Source organism: Sarcophilus harrisii, chromosome 2 (genome assembly GCF_902635505.1).
Source record: "Sarcophilus harrisii chromosome 2, mSarHar1.11, whole genome shotgun sequence".
NCBI classification, from domain to species: domain Eukaryota; kingdom Metazoa; phylum Chordata; class Mammalia; order Dasyuromorphia; family Dasyuridae; genus Sarcophilus; species Sarcophilus harrisii.
The window spans coordinates 532,189,222-532,210,309 of record NC_045427.1 but is presented as its reverse complement, the minus strand read 5'-3'; the positions used below and the strand labels follow the sequence as shown (position 1 = coordinate 532,210,309).

At 30.1% G+C, this 21,088-nt stretch overlaps 1 protein-coding gene across 20 annotated transcripts in view; it reads left to right on the top strand.

The window, feature by feature from the left end:
• Window positions 1-21,088, top strand: part of MEF2A (myocyte enhancer factor 2A) — a 222,813-nt gene that overhangs the window by 123,659 nt on the left and 78,066 nt on the right. For 12 of the 20 annotated variants that reach the window (XM_031955502.1, XM_031955503.1, XM_031955501.1 and 9 more), the window contains 2 exons: window positions 9,205-9,384; window positions 9,865-10,068. In XM_031955502.1, the coding sequence (XP_031811362.1) occupies window positions 9,328-9,384; window positions 9,865-10,068 (261 nt within the window). In that variant the 5' untranslated portion in view covers window positions 9,205-9,327. Of the gene's footprint in view, window positions 1-9,204; window positions 9,385-9,864; window positions 10,069-15,697; window positions 15,894-21,088 lie in introns of those variants that run through there. The other 8 variants (XM_031955506.1, XM_012542676.3, XM_003755577.4 and 5 more) reach the window with 4 other exon arrangements.

Genomic DNA, 21,088 nt, shown 5'->3' with positions numbered 1-21,088 from the left:
TCGAAATTTTCTATTTTGTGATCAGTAATGATCTCTAGTTCTGCTTTGGTCATAAAGACCTTCCCCTTCCACAGGTCTGAGAGGTAAACTATCCTATGTTCCTCTAATTTATTAATAATTTCATTCTTTATGCCTAGGTCATGAACCCATTTTGACCTTATCTTGGTGTACGGCGTTAAGTATGGATCAATGCCTAGTTTCTGCCATATTAGTTTCCAATTTTCCCAGCAATTTTTATCAAACAGTAAGTTCTTATCCCAAAAGCTGGGATCTTTGGGTTTGTCAAAGACTAGGTTGCTATATTTGTTGACTGTTTTATCCCTTGAACCTAATCTATTCCACTGATCAACTAATCTATTCCTTAGCCAATACCAAATAGTTTTGGTAACTGCTGCTCTATAATATAATTTTAGATCTGGTACAGCTAAGCCACCTTCATTTGATTTTTTTTTCATTAATTCCCTTGAAATTCTTGACCTTTTGTTTTTCCATATAAATTTTGTTGTTATTTTTTCTAGGTCATTAAAATAGTTTTTTAGGAGTCTGATTGGTATAGCGCTATAAATAGATTAGTTTAGGTAGTATTGTCATCTTTATTATATTTGCTCTCCCTTTCCAAGAGCATTTAATATTTTTCCAATTGGTTAGATCAGACTTAATTTGTGTGAAAAGTGGTTTGTAATTTTGCTCATAAAGTTTCTAATTTTCCCTTGGCAGATAGATTCCTAAGTATTTTATACTATCAGTAGTTAACTTTAAATGGAATTTCTCTTTGTTACTGACTGTTGGATTTTGTTAGTGATATATAAGAATACTGATGATTTATGGGGGTTTATTTTGTATCCTGCAACTTTGCTAAAGTTGTGGATTATTTCTAATAAGTTTTTAGTAGAATCTCTGGGGTTCTCTAAGGATACCATCATATCATCAGCAAAGAGTGATAATTTGGTTTCCTCATTGCCTACTCTAATTCCTTTAATCTCTTTCTCAACTCTTATTGCCAAAGCTAGCATTTCTAATTCTAGCATTTCCAATTAGTTAGATCAGACTTAATTTGTGTGAAAAGTGGTTTGTAATTTTGCTCATAAAGTTTCTAATTTTCCCTTAGCAGATAGATTCCTACGTATTTTATACTATCAGTAGTTACTTTAAATGGAATTTCTCTTTGTAACTCTGACTGTTGGATTTTGTTAGTGATATATAAGAATACTGACGATTTGTGGGGGTTTATTTTGTATCCTGCAACTTTGCTAAAGTTGTGGATTATTTCTAATAGCTTTTTAATAGAATCTCTGGGGTTCTCTAAATATACCATCATATCATCTGCAAAGAGTGATAATTTGGTTTCCTCTACTCTACTCTACTCTACTCTACTCTACTCTACTCTACTCTGTCCTACTCTAATTCCTTTGATCTCTTTCTCATCTCTTATTGCCACAGCTAGCATTTCTAATACAATATTGAATAGTAATAGTGATAGTGGGCAACCTTGTTTCACTCCTGATCTCATTGGGAATGGTTCCAGTTTATTCCCATTATATATGATGCTTACTGATGTTTTTAAATAGATGCTACTGATTATTTTAAGGAAAAGTCCATTTATTCCTATACTCTCAAGTGTTTTTAATAGGAATGGATATTGGATTTTATCAAATGCATTTTCTGCATCTATTGAGATGATCATATGGTTTTCTTAATTTGGTTATTAATATGGTCAATTATATTGATAATTTTTCTAATATTGAACCAGCCCTGCATTCCTGGTATAAATACTCCTTGATCATAGTGTATTATCCTGGGAAGATTTTCTGTAGTCTTTTTGCTAATATCTTATTTAAGATTTTAGCATCAATATTCATTAGGAAGATTGGTCTATAATTTTCTTTCTCTGTTTTCAGCCTACCTGGTTTAGTTATCAGTACCATGTCTGTGTCATAAAGGGAATTTGGTAGGACTCCTTCATTCCCTATTTTATCAAATAATTTATATAGAATTGGGGAGGCAACTGGTTTGATGTATGGAAACACTGCATTCAGGGTCTACCCCTAGCATTCAGTAGATGAATACATGCAAATTATTTAATTTCTATGTTTGAGCTCCCAGCTTGAGAGTTGCTCAAAGTGATGAAATCATGAATTCTTCAGGTAGTCTATGTAACAAAGGGATATTTAAAGAATCAATAACCTCTAAATTAAGTGAGACAGAAAAAAATGAACATCTTTTTTTTTTCCTCCTAAAAGTTTCTGGTGTGTACATATTAGAATACCAGTCAGCAAATATACACATACATACATACATGTCCATATTTGCATTCATATGTAATGTTCATTGTTGCTAGAAACTCGTAGAAGACTGATGCTTACATTACTAATGTCAATTTTTATAAAGCCTTAATAATAATAATTTAAGGTAAGACTAAGTTTGATAAACTATAATATTTAATGTTGAATATTATATGATATACAAGTTTTGTTTTTTTCTCACCTATTCTATGGTAAAGTTTAGATAATTTTGATAAACCATTAAAAATCCCAGATCACTTATTGGGGACAATTCTAATTATTTAACAAAGCCATAGGCAAACATTTGGTCCAAGGCAATTTAGTCTCTAGCATCAGTCTTAAGAATCTGATTCATTCTTTCCACTTTACCTGACGAGGGATAAAAGTTGAACTGAGTGATTTTTTTTTTTTAATTTAATAGCCTTTTATTTACAGGTTATATGCATGGGTAACTTTACAGCGTTAACAATTGCCAAACCTCTTGTTCCAATTTTTCACCTCTTACCCCCCACCCCCTCCCCTAGATGGCAGGATGACCAGTAGATGTTAAATACATTAAAATATAAATTAGATACACAATAAGTATACATGACGAAAACATTGTTTTGCTGTATAAAAAGAATCAGACTCTGAAATGTTGTAGAATTAGCTTGTGAAGGAAATCAAAAATGCAGGTGTGCATAAATATAGGGATTGGGAATTCAATGTAATGGTTTTTAGTCATCTCCCAGAGTTCTTTCTCTGGGCGTAGTTGGTTCAGTTCATTACTGCTCCATTGGAAATGATTTGGTTGATCTCGTTGCTGAGGATGGCCAGGTCCATCAGAGCTGGTCATCATATAGTATTGTTGTTGAAGTATATAATGATCTCCTGGTCCTGCTCATTTCAACTGAGTGATTTCTTACCTTAATTCCATCCCAAATATTATTATTTCAAAATTATACCATCTTATATTTGACTAAAAATTATTGCAAAGTAAGAGGATCATTTTACTTTAAAACTTGATATGGTGTACATTCAAGAGTTACTATTAAAAAAAAAACTAAGATACTGTTGTTTCAAAAGTATAATATAAGTATTATACTTGGTGAAATTTCTTATGAAATCAAAAAACCTTTTCTTATTTAGAGGTAATAGGTAAGCAATTAACGAGAAACCAACTATCCACAGAATAGTTTTATATGACATTATTCTTCATAATTTTTTTATTTTGACTAAAATTAGCCTGCTTGTTAATTACAGCACATTCTATCTCTTGTCTCTGTGCCTTTGCATAGGCAATCTTCCATGCGAATGTACTCCTGTATCTCCACCTCATAGCTTCCTTCAGAAATCAGTTCATATGCCACTTATTACAGTAAGCCTGTTTTAATTGTCCTACCCTCAGCAGTCCCTGTCAGGTGTTCACACATTTATTATGGAAATTACTTTTTATATGTCTTATATTTAAATTTCCATTGTACCTGTATAATGACCTCTATATATAACAGGAGCAGGGGCCATTTCATTTTTGTGTTTTTACACCTTGTGCCTCAACAGTCCCTCATCCAGCACAGTGTTAGTCACATGATACTACCTAAATTCTTGTTATAATTGAATTTTATTCTATTACTGACCAATCAGATGACCTTTGACAGATTATAGCCTCAACTTCCTGAATTGTAATTATATGAATTCCAGGGTCCTATCTAGCTTTACAATTCTATGATTGTATTTTTCATATAGCAATGAGTAATTTTCCATGTTTACTGCTAATTATAGAAGAATTTGGCACTAGCATTTTATTTTATTATTTTTGTATTGTGTTTCAAGGGAAAGAATAATTAAAAAGTTTTAAGACCTTTAGGGAAAACTGAAGCTACTGGATTTTTCTGAAACATAATTGTTAGACTGATTTTCCTTTTGTACTTAATAGGCATTCTGCTCTTCCAGATATAAAGAACATAATGATAATCCAAAACAGAGCTATCCATTGAAGCCATGGTCAAATCCATGTGACATTCAGTTAGAACTTAGAGTAGATAGTCCTTTCCATTTTTAAGATTTTGTGATTCTTCAATGAAGAAGCTTTGCTTGATTAATATCTTTTTTTGGGTAATCCTTTTATTTTGCCCTTCCTGTATGTCTTATTTATGAGTTATTTCACATAACTTTTCATCTCTCTATGATCATGAAAAGTCAGCATAGCTGCCAGATTACAGTTTTAGGACACAGAAAAACCTGATATTAAGTCCTGCCTCTGATAACTATTAACTGCTTGATTTTGGACAAATAGCTTTATCTCTTAGTGCTTAGTGCTTAAAGTTTAGGTAAACTTCAAAGTTGGTGCTGATCCATAGTGGAAAAGTAGTTATTTTCATCTGGGGGTTACCTGTATCTAGTAGGTCTTATCCCAATTCAGGTGATTTAAAATCAGAAGGAAGGGACCTTAACGATCATTGTGGTTTTTTTTTTTTTTTTTTTTTTTTTTTTTTTTTTTTTTTTTTTTTTTTTGTTGTTGTTGTTGCTTTGTGTTTTGTTTTTTTACAGGTGAGGACATTGAAGAGAAGTTAAGTGATTTATCTAAGATCACATATGTAGTGATTAGCAGATTCTTTGACCAGAAATTTAGCTTCTTTCTATTGTATTGCACAATTTCACTAGGAATTAAACAGCAGAAATTACAAAACAGTTTGTATTCTTGAACCTGGTAGTATGTATAAATATGTCTCATAAAATGATAAATACAAAAAAACCCAGAAATGTGGAAAGACTTGTTCAGTGAAGTGATTCAGATTAAAGAAATAAGAAAGAAAGTGCAACCATATAAAAGTAGCAAAAGCAACAAAACCTGTCTATCTATATATCTATATATTTGTTCCCAAAGGTTCAGGAGGAAAGTCAGGAAAAACTAGAATGGTTTTCATTCTACCATGTTGAAATTTATAATAGCCATTAAAAAAGCAAGGAATAAAACTCCCAAATAATGGAAGTCTTATGTTTTTTTTAAATATAGTTTTGGAGAGGTTCTGTTGATTTGTATTACATTTTCAATAAGAATACAAGATCACAAAAAGCAACTTTATTCTATTTTTGTTCCATATAAAATATTAAGAAATTAAGTTTAAATGACAATATAAAGGAATATGTTGAACATAAAGAAAAATTTCCTGAAAGCAAGAATGGTTAGATATTAGAATGAGTTATAGTATATAGTTATCTTTTTCCAAATGCCTTTAAAATAAAAATATATCAATTCTACTTTAGGTATGTTATTATTATCTGTAAGTAGAAGAATAGGCCAGTTAACCTAACTTTGTTCTTTGGATGTTATGATTTGGAAAGAATTTTTAGACTTTACTTTCTACTTTTATTTCAGAAAGGAAACCAAAATAGTCTTTCTATTATTTCAGCATTCAAAGGATCAATATGTTCAGCTCCAAAGTTTTGTTATCTGTTCATGAAATTGATTGTTTTAATGAGATATTAAAATGATATTACATAGATCCTTCACTTGTGGAAAGGATTGAGAATTTGATTTTGGTAAGGTAAATGGTATAATTAGTCCACATCTTAAATGTTTATCTGTTAACTATGCTATTACATTCTGAAGCTATCCATTTTCTCTTTTCTAAGCTGAATTTTTTCTCTATTTCTCTTTTCTTCTTGCATCATTCCTCTCTGCAATTTATCTATGTCCCAGGGACTGAGAAGAGATGAGTTATTCATTATCCCTTTGAAATATGGAGATTTACCTAGCTTTTTGCCTTGTGACTGAAAAACAAAACATTTCTATTTTCAATGTTTGTGTAGTGGAACTTCTTTTCTTTGGATTCACTGAAATGCAGGAACTTGGGCTGGCATATTTGAGGTGTGGAAAATAAAAAGTCACTGAGAAGTGCCTGTTTAGAGTTTTAAGTGACCAGTTTATAAGTAGGAACTTCTCTTGTTTTTAACTCCCTTAATCAAGTATATAACCTTGACCTTTCTTTCCCTGAATCTTTCATTTACAGAGGAGAATTTCCAGTTCAGTTCAAGCCCTGAATTGAGCGTTATTTATGTTTAAAAATGCTTTTAGTTACATTGATATTGCAGTGTTGTTCTGTTCCTTAGTCTAAAGAGAAAAGATAAGGAATCAAGATTTTGGTGGAGTGTGGCTAGAAGGTTTTTGGGTTAATGTTGCTTTTTTTTTAAGTTGTTGGGTTTTATATTCACAAAAAAAAAACAAAATGAGTGCGATTTTAGAGTGACTTTTACCTTGCTTCTCACCTATTTTGAAAGAGCCTGGGTAATTTACCCATATTAAAGTTTAAGTTTAAGTGGGTGAAGTTGCTTTTTTCTTTTTTCTTTTCTTTTTCTTCTTTTAAAGGCTAGTGAAATGAAAAATGTCTAGGGCTTAGATTTGTATGAACCTGCAGGTCTTTGAACAGAAAAGAAAAAAAGAAAATTTTTCTTACTGTCTCCTCATGCAATATTGGGTTTTAATTTTCATTTAACTATTTTTTATTCTGTCTTTTGTCATTGAAAATAGCCAACAAACAGTTATTGCCAGGTGCTATGCCGAGCAGTCTGTCACCAACAAGCCTTGTACATTAACATATCTAAGAACATATAACATTTATAAGATAGATTCAAGACACATACATACAAGGCACCTTTTTAATGGAAAGGAATTAATATCTGGGACCAGGATGAGGGGTATGAAGGAAAAAGAAAATGCCTCCTGCCTATAGTAGTATTTTGTTAAGTCTTTAAGAAAACCAAGAATTCTGAAAGGTGGAAACAAGGAAGAGAATGTGTTTCAGCCTGGCGAACAAATAGTACAAAGGCATAGGAATGAGAGATGGAGAGCTATATGTAAGGAATTCCAAATAGGTTAGTATTGTAGAGTGGGAGAAATGTATAAGAAAATTGGAATGACAGGAAGGGATCATGTTGTGAAAGCAATCTCTTTTTCTGTAGCACAATGGTATTGATTACATATAGATATCATAATGTGTTTAGCTAGTCCTCAGTTGAAAAGTAGCCCCTTGGTTTCCAATTCTTTGCCACAACAAAAACAATTGCTATACACGTTTTTGTACATATGGGTCTTTGTCTTCTTTAATTCTCATCCATTACTTTCTATTATGTCTATGGGTTTTTGAGTTTTTAAAGATGAATATCTTCAAGATGTAAAATACTGCCCTAACATCCACTTTACTCTAAGCTTTTCCATTTTGAGCAGAGTGGCTTACTGCTGGGCATTGCTGGAAGGTAGCTATGAAAGAGTGGAAGAAACACTTTATTCAGCTCCCTTTTTTAGGGCCTTAATTTTTTGTTTTTGTTTTTGTTTTTGTTTTGATTTGTGACATAAAAGGATTATACTAAATTATCCCTAAATTTCATTCCCAAATTTCAATAAACCCAGAGTCTGTGGATAATGTTGTCTGTTGACTATTAATTGTCCATCTTTAATATGGAAGCTGGTTGTTTATTATTAATATGTAGTATAATTCATTTTTAGTTTTGCTTTTGGTAATTTTAGTCATGAGATTCATCTCACTAAGTTTTTTTTGGTATAAGTCATTTATGTTTATATTAAAACTATAGTTCACTGATTTTTACTTTACATAACACCTCCATTGAGTATATAAATAAATTATTATCCCACTTTTATACAGGAGAGAACTAAGATTGATAATTTGTAACTTGTTCAAGATTCTTTTGACTAATAAATGGTGAAGCTAAGACTTGAATCTAGGTTTCTGACTTAAGACCTCTACTGTTCTTCCTATGCCATAACTTATTATGCCACTATCATATCTGTTGTAGCAGCTATATCTAAGATTTCTTCTACTCTACTTTCCTTCCCCCCCATATTTCATTTCTCTTTCTTATATCATAGTGTTTAAAGTCAAATTGAAGTTTTTAGAATCATTTTTGGCCAGTTATTCCTAGTATCAGTCCTACTGTTTTATCTAAAAATCTATGTTTAATCAGTAATGATGAAAACACCACCTGTGCCTCTAAAGTTCTTCAATTTTCTACTCTAGACTTAATCATTCTTTAAAGTGTTTAAAGGTTTTTTCTGAGAGTATCTTCTGTTACCCACATGAAACACTAATATAATAGTTCTTAAGTTTTGACAAATCTCTGTCACATCTGGTAGGCTTTAGACATGGCAAACTTCACGATAGTGCTAAGTTTACATAAGTACCTTTATACACCTTTCAGCACCTTTGCCACTAGAACACACCTCTTCTTTCTGGGGCCAATAATAGATGCTCTTTTTCTTAGTAGCATTGTGAATCCTCTTACCATTCTGCTAAATAGAAGAAGCTATGTCCAATTCAAAAGACTTAGTCCTTCCTCTCTGACAAGTACTGTTTAATATTTACTTGGAAAAACACAGGTTCATCCTTTTATTTTCCTCATAGTCTTCCATCTTCCAACTTCTTTATTGCTTACTTTATTCCCAGGTCTTTTCTTTCTTGCTAAAGAATGGACCATCTTCCCTCATAGATACCAGAGTACAGAAAAGGATTTCTCCAGGCATTTTGCTTTCTCCTCTCATAGACTAATTTTCATTCAGTGCATCATACTTATTGCCTTCCTGTGACAAACATCAGATCTCGCACATTCTGTCTAGGTTTCAAAAACAATTCTTTTCCTTCCCTATCTGCTGAAATTAATTATTTATCATTTTCCCTCAACTACTTTGATTCTTAAAGTCACAAAACTGTTGGGCATTCGTTATACCTATTGCTGCAGATTCTCTTCTCTTGGTCATATTTGGGGTTCATGAACTTGTGTTTTTATGGACATTTTGTTTGAGTAGAAAGCCCTTAGTGCAGAGTTATTTAAATTTGAATTCTGCCTCTTTTACTTATTTTGTAATTTTATGCCTCATTTCATCTCTTTCACTAGATGGTAGCTAAGGGACTGTCTGACTCTCTTCTAGTTTCTTCTAGGTAATTACCACATCCTTGCCAATGCTATAATTGCCTGAAGTATAAATAGTATCATTAAGCAGAGGAAATCCTTGGGAAGCTTTGCCAATCCAATTGTCCATTCTCTCAAAATCATGGAATCTCTGTGTATAAGGAACATCAGAGTCTATGGAGTCCAACTTACAGAAATGGTATGCTTACCATACAGCATCTCCAATAAGTGACCATTTAACTATATTAAAAATGATGAATCTTTTTTTGTGTTCAAGGAAAGAGAATTATCACATCTCTTCTGAAATATTGAGATTTGAGAACAAGATATCTTTGCTTTCCTTACCTGGTTTCTTAATTTCATAGTCATTTGCAAAAATTATACCTGCTTTTTGAAGTTGTTGAAAACGGATACTCTATAGATAAATTATGAAAGCATTAGTGTTTATTGTTGAAAATGCTTATCACTTTGGATTTTTCTTTTAACAGTGCTGTAAAAGATAAAACTTGGATCTCTTGGAACTTTTGAATATTGGAAATTTGTGTTGTCATTATGATTTTTAAATGGAAATTCAGTTATCTTAGACGAGCCTTCATGTGTAAGGAAGACTTAAGATATACTTTTAAAATATGCTTAAAACTATTGATAATTTTTAAAACTTTCTTTTTCTTTTTTTCAGGTGACTTTTACAAAGAGAAAATTTGGCTTGATGAAGAAAGCCTATGAACTTAGTGTGCTTTGTGACTGTGAAATAGCACTCATCATTTTTAACAGCTCTAACAAACTATTTCAGTATGCCAGCACTGACATGGACAAAGTCCTCCTCAAGTATACAGAATATAATGAACCTCATGAGAGCAGAACCAATTCGGATATTGTTGAGGTAACACATATATCTAGAAATGACTAATTTAAAGATAATTAATATTTTTACATTTTAATTATAATTCGAGTAATCAAATTAAGTTTTGTGTTTGAAATTGAAATACTAAAAAGTGAACATTTGTATTCTGGTTTCTCAATTGCAAAATGATATGAATTAGTTACAGGGAGAATTGGTTTTCTCTTTAAGTATAATGCCTCCCTTCCAAAAATAATTTCTTGTGTTGATTTAGTAACTTAAACATTATAAATCCCTCTGAGAAAATTTTGAAAGTATACTAAAAATATACTAAGTTAACCTAACTATTTATCTATAGCTTTTTAGCTTGTTTTATGTTGAAAAGTTAGAATTGTATCAAAATTATGTTGTGTAGTTTTAATTGTTTTATTTTCATCAATAAATATCCTTAACTTCAAAAATTTAATGGCATAGAAAAGGATAGAAATCATATTTTTATATTGTTAACAGAGCTTAATGTTGGAGGGCCATAGTAACAGGATATATATATAGTTCCTCCTCCTTGATTGTTCTCCTAGACATTTCCTCTCCCTCGTCAGTAGACCTATTGTTTTATCAGAAAAAAAAAAAAAAAAGGCAAAGGTTTCCTACTTAAAAACAATGTACCAAACCAAATCTTCCCAGAAAAAGGAATAAAACCTAATTTCCAATTTCATCTTACCCTGCCTTGGAACCACAAAATGTATTTAATTTTCTTTAGTCCATAGAAATACTGAGTACTCTTTTAAAATAAATAGTAGAGGGTTTTTTTTTCCCACCTTAAACATGTAAAAATATTCTTTCATTCACAAAATCTGGCTTCTTCATTACCTAGGAAATAACAGAATTTAGTAGACTTGTAGTATTTTTTAATATTATGTGACCATTCTGGTACATTACATTTTCCATTACCAAAAATGTTGTGGAATGCAAGACAAAATTAATTTTACAAGAATTGAATAAAACCAAAGTATAAATTTTTTTCCTCAAAAAATTGATGAAAAGAGAATTTTTAATGATTTCACTGTCTAGGAGTTTTAATATATTTGACTTTGCCGAGATCATTTGTATTACATTATAGTACTAAGATGAATACATAATATATTTTAAGTGTATTTTATGACATTTCTTTATACAGAATTCTTTTGGATTTATGATATATATGTTATATACATACATACACATACACATATGCTTAAAATGACTAAACTATTTGAATTTTTCTAAGTGTTTTTGCTAATTTCAAGCAATAGTTGAATTTTTAAATAAGACGAGGTAGCAAAATACAGCGTAATCGGTGGAAATAATCTTGTTCATTTTTTGGCCACAGTTTGTTGAATGCTGTCTGAGTTTATCTTTTGAAATGCATGTCAGTTCATTTTATATTAGATAAAAATTCTGTTAGTTGAACTATATACTATATAACTATGACTTTCCTTCCCATGTTTAATCTATAAACCTTATTTTAAAATCACATGTAAATGACTTTATCATTTAATACTTAAAAAGTAATACTTGGAAAATATAGCCAACTTTGTTTGTTATATCCTGAAAACCCTTCACCTGAATATGATATCACACACTTAACCTTCAGCCTTTGTTACTTATTATAAATTCTATATATAATTTATAGTTAACCAAGGTTTCAATTTAAGATTGATCCTTGTATTAAAAATGCTGGCCCATGGGTATTTATTTTACTTCCTATGTTTCATTGTTCCAGATGTTCTTATCTCTATTGGGGGGTTCTGAATACTTCTCAGATATGAAGATCTACTTCTTTAAAAAATGAAATATATATTCTGATTTTTACATATAGCTTTTCTTACTCCATTTCAGTTGTGCCAGTGTAAAAATAAAAAGGCTATTTTTATACTCTTCTTAGAAAATATCTGCTTTTGTTATGTGTAAATTAGAAACATGAATTGTGAATTAATGAGATTTTGATATGTGCTTTTTAAAATTACAAGTGTGTGAATGGAGCTAAAATTATTCATATCATTTTTATGAAACTCTAAGGAGCTAAATATAAAGAAGAGGGAGAATATTGGATTACTGAAAGAGTAAAGAATTAGTGAATGTGTTTTGTTATTAAGTACTGAAAAACAGCTTTATTTTTTTGCCTATTAAATTGCTGCTTGACTAAACCATGCTTTCTATTGGAAGACAGTGGATAACATGCTTCATAGCTATAAATATCTTCTGTCTTTTTCACATAACAGCGACACTACCAGCCTAGCATTGGTGAACACACTTTTTCTTCCAGTAGTAGAAACGAATGATACTGAGACAGATATAAAATTATTCATAAATTTATTTATAAGTTCTTAAAAAAAAAAATATATATATATATATATAAGTTAATATCTTACTCCTATTCTTCTACAAAAATTCTTGAACAGATTCAAGCCTCAGGCTTTTTTATGGAATTCTGGTATAATCTTCATTTGACATTGTATTATAAGTGTTGTCTTATTTCCCAAAACTTTGCACACAGTCATACAAATTGTTAGATGGGGAAAAAATTCTATATAAATTACAGCTAGTTGGCAATGAATTTCTGCACTGATTCTTTAAAGAATTTAAAAATGGAAAAAAACCCTATAGTTTACTTAAGTACTATATTTGGACAAGTAGTGATCTTTAAATTGAGTGTACCAGTTAAATTACAGCTAACTCCATCACATTAAAGATGTCACCCTTACTTAAAAAGTATTGGACTTATGAAAGATGTTAATTAGACTTATAGACTAATTTTAAAAATAACTCATACATTCTCTCACTTGGTTTTCTTCTGTGAATAAAAGTGCATGTTTGTGACCTTTTTTTCTTTTATTGGTTGGTTTTGGTTTTATTTTCCCTCTCTCATGATGAGATCATTTTGTACATAGTTTTGAACATTTACATTAGAATTACCTTAATTAAGTTAAGGTAAATTAAATTAAAAATAAATAATTAGAATTAGCTTAAAAAAATAAAAGATCTAATAACTACCAGTATGATAGCCAATGGAAATATTTTACTACTACTACTATAGTTACCTGCTAAGAATAATTTAAGATTTTTTGGTAGACATACTTTAATTATTAATTAAAGCCGGTGTTTTGGCTGTGTTCAGTGTGTGTGTATATATATATATATACATATATATAAATATATATATATATACTGCTACATAAAGATCCTCATGTGTTTCATCCACAGCACCAAATAAAGTTTGTTTTTGGAAAATAGTATTCTAAGGAGAACATCAACAAGAAGTTGTTCTTAGCACTTAAATGATGTGAGATGTAGTGCTCACATATATCTTTCAGTATCTTTTTTTTTTTTGAATACAGAAAAATTAGTGTTGCATTTTCTTTTTCTGTATCACTTAAATTTAAATTAGGTACTTAAAATGTAATTTCTTTAAAATGACAACTTTACAAATTTTGACCATTTAAGATTTTTTTTAAAGGTTTTTAAGTTTTTAAAGGTTTTAAAAATTTTTTAAGGTTTTAAGTTTTTTTTTTTTTATAAACCAGTACTTATTTTCTCCCCAATTCAATTAAAAGTTTTAAAATATTTTAAATATAGAACAAAATATTATATGTGTGACTGGTCATATTTTTCTTTAAGCAAAGCTCATATTTTGAAAATTAAAGATTATGCAAGAGATAAATGGAGAAAAGGGAAAAAACTGATTCGTTATAAAAGTATTTACGAAACTTTAAAGAGACAGCACAATTGCTCTTTTTTAAATGACTTATTTTAAAAATTGATTTGCATAATAATTTTGACATAAGATTAAAAAGCTGAAAAAAAGTTACAAATCATCTAGTCCTATCCTCTTGTCCCATTTTATAACATTATTATTGTATATTTTAATTACCAAAATTAATGTTTTTTATAAGCATAAAATGTTTTGAGGTTTCTTATACTATATTATTTCATCTATGTTTCAATATTTCAATCTATGTTTAATTGTCAGATTATAATTAAATTAAAAACAAACAAATTGTTTATTAGAGTCCTAAACTTTTTTGAATCCTATACTAACTAAGAGATTAAAATTCAGGAAAATGTAGGAATTATAGTGTGAACTAAAAAAAAATATTCTAAAAACTCACTAGATGAGAATTTTTGTTTATGGCAAAAAACGAAGACTTTGACCATAGATACCTCAGGGCCCACATTATCTTCTTTCCAATTTAGTAGACACAATTGAAATAGTAAATTATACTGCTGGTTTTTTTTAGAAACTCATATTGCAGTAGTATATTTCATTCAGTTATATGATGTTCATTTATAACTATTCAGCAGTGTAATCTTTCTTGTTATGAGGTTTTTACTTGAGGACTTTTCTCCATCTTCAAAAGGGAGACTATAGTAGTATTTGTGGATTTTTGCTATTAAGAGAAATCTATAGAATATATCACTCCCATCCCCTTTATCATTTAATTTGTTTGCCTAAGTGTCTCCACCAACAGATATAGATTATAATCTGTAGCAAACTTTTAAAAAAAAATTGCTGGTACAAAAACCCCGTGTTGGCCAACCTTTTGTTAATAAGCTTTTTCAAACTTGATCTGGCTAAAAGTGAAAGTCTTATCCTAAGTAGTTATAAACAGAAAAAAAGAAAATGCAAAATTATAACATGTCCAACATTGAATAAAATGCATAATATGAAAAATTTTCAAAAACAAAAAATTATTCTTTTAAAAGTTAGCTGAAACAAAGATTTAATGATACTTAGTATATATAAGATTTGAAAGAAAGAAAAATTGGCTTTTTGGTAGACTATAATCTTCCCTCTTTCATGTTAGAACAGGGCTTTGTAGATTTCAGAGCATGTGAACTTGAAGGGTAAAAAAAGTTACATATTTATTCTTATTGACTTTTAAGTAAAATGAGCATTTCTTTCAGTTATTTAGAAATATATGTATATGTGCTTCATATGGCACACGCACAAAAAGGTTAAGAACAATGACTATCAGAAGGAATTTGTATTTTCAGAAAAGAAAGAGCCCTCCTTAGCAAAAAGTACATTGAGCTTTAGATAATAAAGTGATATAATTGGAAATAGAGTGATTTAATTTTTTTCCCCACAGAGTCTAAGAAAATTTGTTTTATTGACTTGTTTCTTGCTTGGTTGTTTTGTATTAATTTGTTGATTGTAATAAATATAGTAGACACAATTGGAAATGAACACCTTTAATGAGGTAGTGGTGATAATAGGGTAGCTATTGTCTCTAACAATGGTATTAGAAATAACAGGCAGTAAGTTAAAAATTAATGAAGAAAAAAAAAAGGAAAAGCGCAGCTATTGATTTGTAAGGTAATTCAAAATGGCATGTCAGTTTGGTTATACATAAATTGTAAAGCAGAGAATGAATTTCTAAGACATTTTTACTTAATTTGCTTAACATAATTTTTGGTCCCTTATAGATTCATGGTGGGAAAGAGGGTAGTGGGGAGGAGGGAGTATATTTGCCACAACGATAAGCCAGGAAGAAAACAAAACTGCACTCCTCTGAGGTCTGATGCTGATTTGTCCAAACTGGGGACATTGTTATGTTTTAGGCTTACAATATTGTAATAACTTTTTTAAAAGGCTTTTCAGCCAATAAACATTTTTTTCCCCATTTTGCAGATAAGGAATGGAACAGACAGGGAACGGTTAAGAGGCTTGCCTAATGTTTTACAGGGATGCAATGGTGCGGCAGGGAAAGGGGAAAAAAAATATTGTGACACCTGGAGACAAGACAAAGCTTCCCTCCACCTCCAGCCCCCTGCCCTGCTCCTTTATTGATAACAGAACCTGAAGCAGCAAGATGATGATTCACAGGGTGAGGCATACAATCCTCATGGCCCTCCTTCTCCTTCCTACATTTTGCTGCACCACCACTTCACACAATGATCACCATAGTTTCTTGCAATTTCAGTTTTAGTATTTTTATTTTGCAATGTATTTTGAGTATTATTCATCATATGATTATCAGTTTTCTTTTATGTGCTTATTAAGAAAGTATGCTGCATTTCCAAATGTGATTTTGATTATTTTCAGGTCACAGTTTTTTTTTTTTTGTTGTTGTTGTTGTTGTTTTTTTTTTTTTAAGGAATGTATCTTTTATTTTTTTTTTAATGGGAATTAATGGGAACAGATAAGAGTTAATCCATACAACATCGCTTCACAGCCTACTTTTCAGCAATAAATCTCTTTTGTGTTTTAAAGAAAACTTCTACTGCATTCTGTATTGGTTCTCTTCTTCAAGGTACAGATGCAGTGTTCATTTTCTTTTTTTTTAATTAAAATGATTGGTAATACTAAAAAGCATTGGTGAAATATATTTGTGAAAGGCTAAACAGTTTCACAGGCTAATGTTTTTTAAGGCTATCTAGTTATTTTATATTTGAATAAATTCGGTTACTTATTTTATAATTGAATAAATTTGGTTTTGGAGTGTTTTGTTTTACAAAAGCATTCCAATGAAATTATTATGGAAGGATGAGCTGTCATTCTAAAATCTTGATTAAGGTGGTAGGAAAGGATTGTCTCAGTTACCATGTTGGGGCATGTACTTGATCATTAACTAACACATTTGTTTATATTTGATGAGTTGGGCAAATACAAGGAGAAAAATCAAGTTGTTTTGAAATTGATTGTTGTTGACTTGGAACCTGCAAATAATTTATTAACAATTTGTCTTTCATGATACCATATTGCATTTCTTTCGAGGATAAATGCACACTTTGCTTTTTGTTATGAGTAATAATGTAGAGGCAACGTGTCTTATTTTGAAGAAAGAAACAACTTTTAATTTCCCCTCTATTCTTTTCAGTTTTCAATAAAAATAATCATATCTTTTCAGGGTCACATTTACTTCAAGAGTTTCCATCTTTTGTTATTTACCTTTACTTCAAGACAAAATACTTGGTAAAAAGCTTTACTGTTTAGTCTTTATAGTGATGATTTCCTTTAGTGGTTTCATAAACAATGAAAGGAGAAAAAAATGAATTTAACTGCTTTTATACAGCGTAGTAAGAATGAAAAGAAATTTCTAGTAAACAGTTTACTTTGAAAAATACCAAATGATTAGTATTTCTTTAATGTCATTTACAAATTCATGGTGCATTGATTCTGTTTAAGAAGATGAAAATAGTGAAAAAATAAAATAAACATAATACTTTCTTGTGCTAAGGGCTGATTTGGGAAGCATCCTAAAAGCATTGATTTGTTCCCAGTATAGTTCAATTCCATTCTTGTCTTTTTTCCAAAGGAGGTAAATAATGTCCAAGTGATTACTTAAACTTGCAGTAAATTAATTATTTTCTTCAAAACAAACATGCAAACAAACAAAAAACCAAACTGAGCAGCATTATGGATACTGTGAAAATATATCAAATTGTTTTGGAAAAGTGAAATAGTTAAAACTGAGTAAAACAGTAAATCTCTATTTTATAAGATAGTTTTGGTTATGTGTTATCTTACAGTTAATGATGTTCACTTGCAAGCCAAGAAGTGTCATGGAAGATTTTAAATGATAATCTTGACAAATTATTTAAATACAATAACTGTTTTGTAATACACAAGAAAATAGCTGCAAAAAAACACAAGAGTTACCTTTCAGTATTCAGCACCTTTGCAGACCAATGTACCTCACAAAGTGAGAAGAATTTAAAAGACATACATTAATTTTGATAAGTTTAATTTTAATAAACACATGATTGTGGAGGTAAATCTAAGACAACTATTATGTTTGATGCATATATACATTTCTACATATATGTATGTGTTATTTTTTTCTAAAATTGACTAGAAATGGATTGATAGTTGCTCAGTTTTTCTTTTTGTTTACTCCAAAGTTGAGAATATTTATACATATTATCAATTTTCAACTTGTAAGGTAGTTTAACCTTTAAAATTGCAATAAAATAAATAGGAAAAGTTAGAGGCTAAAGTAAAACCCAAATTAGAGAACATAAACATTTAGCTTTATACAAACCAAGCCAAAATGAACTTTTATTTCAAATTATTTTATGTTATTAGAATGAAGAAAGACCTTCAGAATCATACAGTTCAACCCTTCTTTTTTTTTATAGGAAACTGACATTCAAGGTAGAGTGATTTAATTAGGATCACATAGCTAGTTGGGGGCAACCTCCCAACTCTCTTGCTGATTCTCGTTTTACTACATCATCCTTATTTCATTGATCTTTATATATGCTGTAGCAAAATGGACTATGGCAAGTTCTACCTCTAACACATGATAACTGATTATATGACCAAGGGCAAAGGACAGTCTCTCAGTGTCTCAGGCAACTGACTTTGAGTATAAGTTGCTGATAAGTTTTGATCTTTATAAGAATAAAGAAATTTTATATTACATTGATCTTTTTGAATGCTTGGGTTTATTGTCCACCCAGGCTGTGCGGAGCTCTGTAGCATCCTGTTCAACTTTAAAGATTTCTTAAATTGCAAAAGTACAGAAAGCTTATTCCTTTCCTTCTATATTCTGTATGTTGTATAAAACAAACCTCTAACAATAAAAAGTTAGTAAATTATCTTGCTGGAAGAAGTTTTTTCTTAGACATAGATGCACAGTTTGTCTCAAAATATTTTAGGCAGAACTTACACAATTGTAAAAAAATGTTTACCATGTAAGTATTAGAAAAACTATTGGAAGCTTTCTCCTTATTGTAATCTTTAATTGCAATTAATTATATTAATAATTAATTCAATTTCATTAATTATTAATCTGCCTGGATCTATACAGTGCTGTTGTTAAGTGATAATACTCTTAACACTTTTTTCTGTTCCTTAAACTTTCCAGTCACGACCCCTTTTCACCTCGGAAATTTTTATGCAATCCTATCGCAAATTTGAGCTGATGTATTTCTGGCAGCATTCATGTATTCATAGTGTCCAAAGTGTGCATTTTGTGTGTTCAAAAGTAGAGCTGCAATAAAATTGCATGATACAGCACAGGCAAGTACTACCAGAAACACCTTGGACTTACTACATACTTGATTTTGAATTGATTATTGATTGTTGTATTTAGAAATCTTTGCTGTTGCCAAATTTTTTGTAACCTCCACATTTAGTTATGGGTCATGACTCACAGTTTAAGAAACTTTGCTCTGATAAACACTTTAGTAAAGTTAAAAGTTGAGTTTTTGCATTTTTCATTTAGTGAAATTTCAACTATGTTACATTGTATTCACAAATGTAGATTCAGAAGTTCTTCAGAACCTGGCAATCATACTTATGTATGATCCTGGTAATTTTTCAATTTTAATAGAGAAGCAACATTATAGATATCTTGGATTTTTAAAAAAAATTCTTCTGAGACTGAGATTTAAGAAAAAAAAACCCTGAGGTGCAAAGATTCACCTATTGTGCCCTTTCTCCTTTATGTGATAATTAATTTTACTGTTCAGACTTTTATTAACTTCTGTCCTCAAAGAGAGGAATATAGGATTTAGAGTAAAAGAATGATTTTCTTGGCATAAAAATTTTTTAATTGGGGGAAAAATTTTTTTGCTGTGGAGAATTGCCGGTGTGTCAACACTTAGATAAATAACTTGTCAGCAACTCATATTCACAATCAGTTATATGTTGGAGTTAAAATTTGAACCTTTATCTTTCTTGATTCCAAAGTTGGCCTGGTCTGTTTTGCTAGTATGTCTTGTGTTTCATTTAAAATTTCACTTAATTATTTGTTTGCTCTTAAGCTATTTCTAATCAGTAGATAAAATCAAAATATAATATGAATATTTTTTATATTTGGGGAAATATTTACTTTTAAATTTTCTATTAATTTTTGAAATACTAAATATAGTTTAATGAGTTTTTGCTTTTACTAGCATTTGTTTGCTTTAAAGTAATTTTAATCAAGTAATGTTTCTTTAGGTCTCACTATAATCCACCGACACCAATATCAGAAAGTTTGAGACATGTAAACTTTTAAATTATTATTCATTGTAAAAGTAAGAAACTTATTTTTGTAAATGAACCTTCATAGCAGTTGCCAGCAAACCAGTTTGTTTCAAATTAATACATAAATACTTGGCTCATCTTGAATTAAAGACAATTTTTTTTGTCTGTCTGAAATTTTTAAAAGAAATATTTTTCTTCTGTTAACTGGTTTTTTATTTTCTAGAAATTGTTTAACTTAACTAATTCTTTGGGACTTAGGACATTTGTATTATAAAACAGACTTTTGTGTGTATACAGAAAGTTGTTTTCATTCAATAGCTTTTGAATGCCTTTTTTGTGTAGCACTTTATTATAAAGTATTAATTTTTTTGTCACTTTTATTTATACAAATATTTAGTTGTATAAATATTCAGCAGTACTTCATAAAATGGCAAAATTCATATAGGATGATAAAGAAGTAATTCTTTGTCAGATAATTAGTTGCAGATGATTGTTATCTGATAATAGAATATTTTCATTGGTATTTGATATGTGTGGCTCATTAATAAAATAGAGTTCATTTTATTTTAGTTTGTCTAATCTTTCTAGATTCCTTAAGTATATGTGTCTATTATGTTTGTAACTGCTAGATTGTTCAAGTGATACAAAAGTGTCAGCTTTAATATAAGGTTATTCAGAGAATTAAATGAGGTAATTCATATTGAAAGAATTGATAGCATGACATGGGAGACGTTGGCACAGGAACATCCAGCATGGTGTGCTCTCATCAGACAAGGTGCTGTGCTCTATGAGCAAAGCAAAGTAGAATCAGCTCAAAAGAAACTTGAGATGCGCAGTTAGAGAATCTATCCCAAATGTTCATAGGGACTTTTGGTGCCCAACCTCTGGCAAAGCATTCTGAACTCGTATTGGTTTAATCAGGCACAATTAGACACATTATGATATAGTGATATCATTTTGGTTCTCTTTGAGAACAAAAGACAACAACCAACCATTTTTAAAACGCATAAAACACAATATAGACCAAAAATAATACATTTCTAATTTCCTAAGAGGAAATATTTTTTGAGATATACAGAAGCCTTTATTTTGTCGTTTAGGATA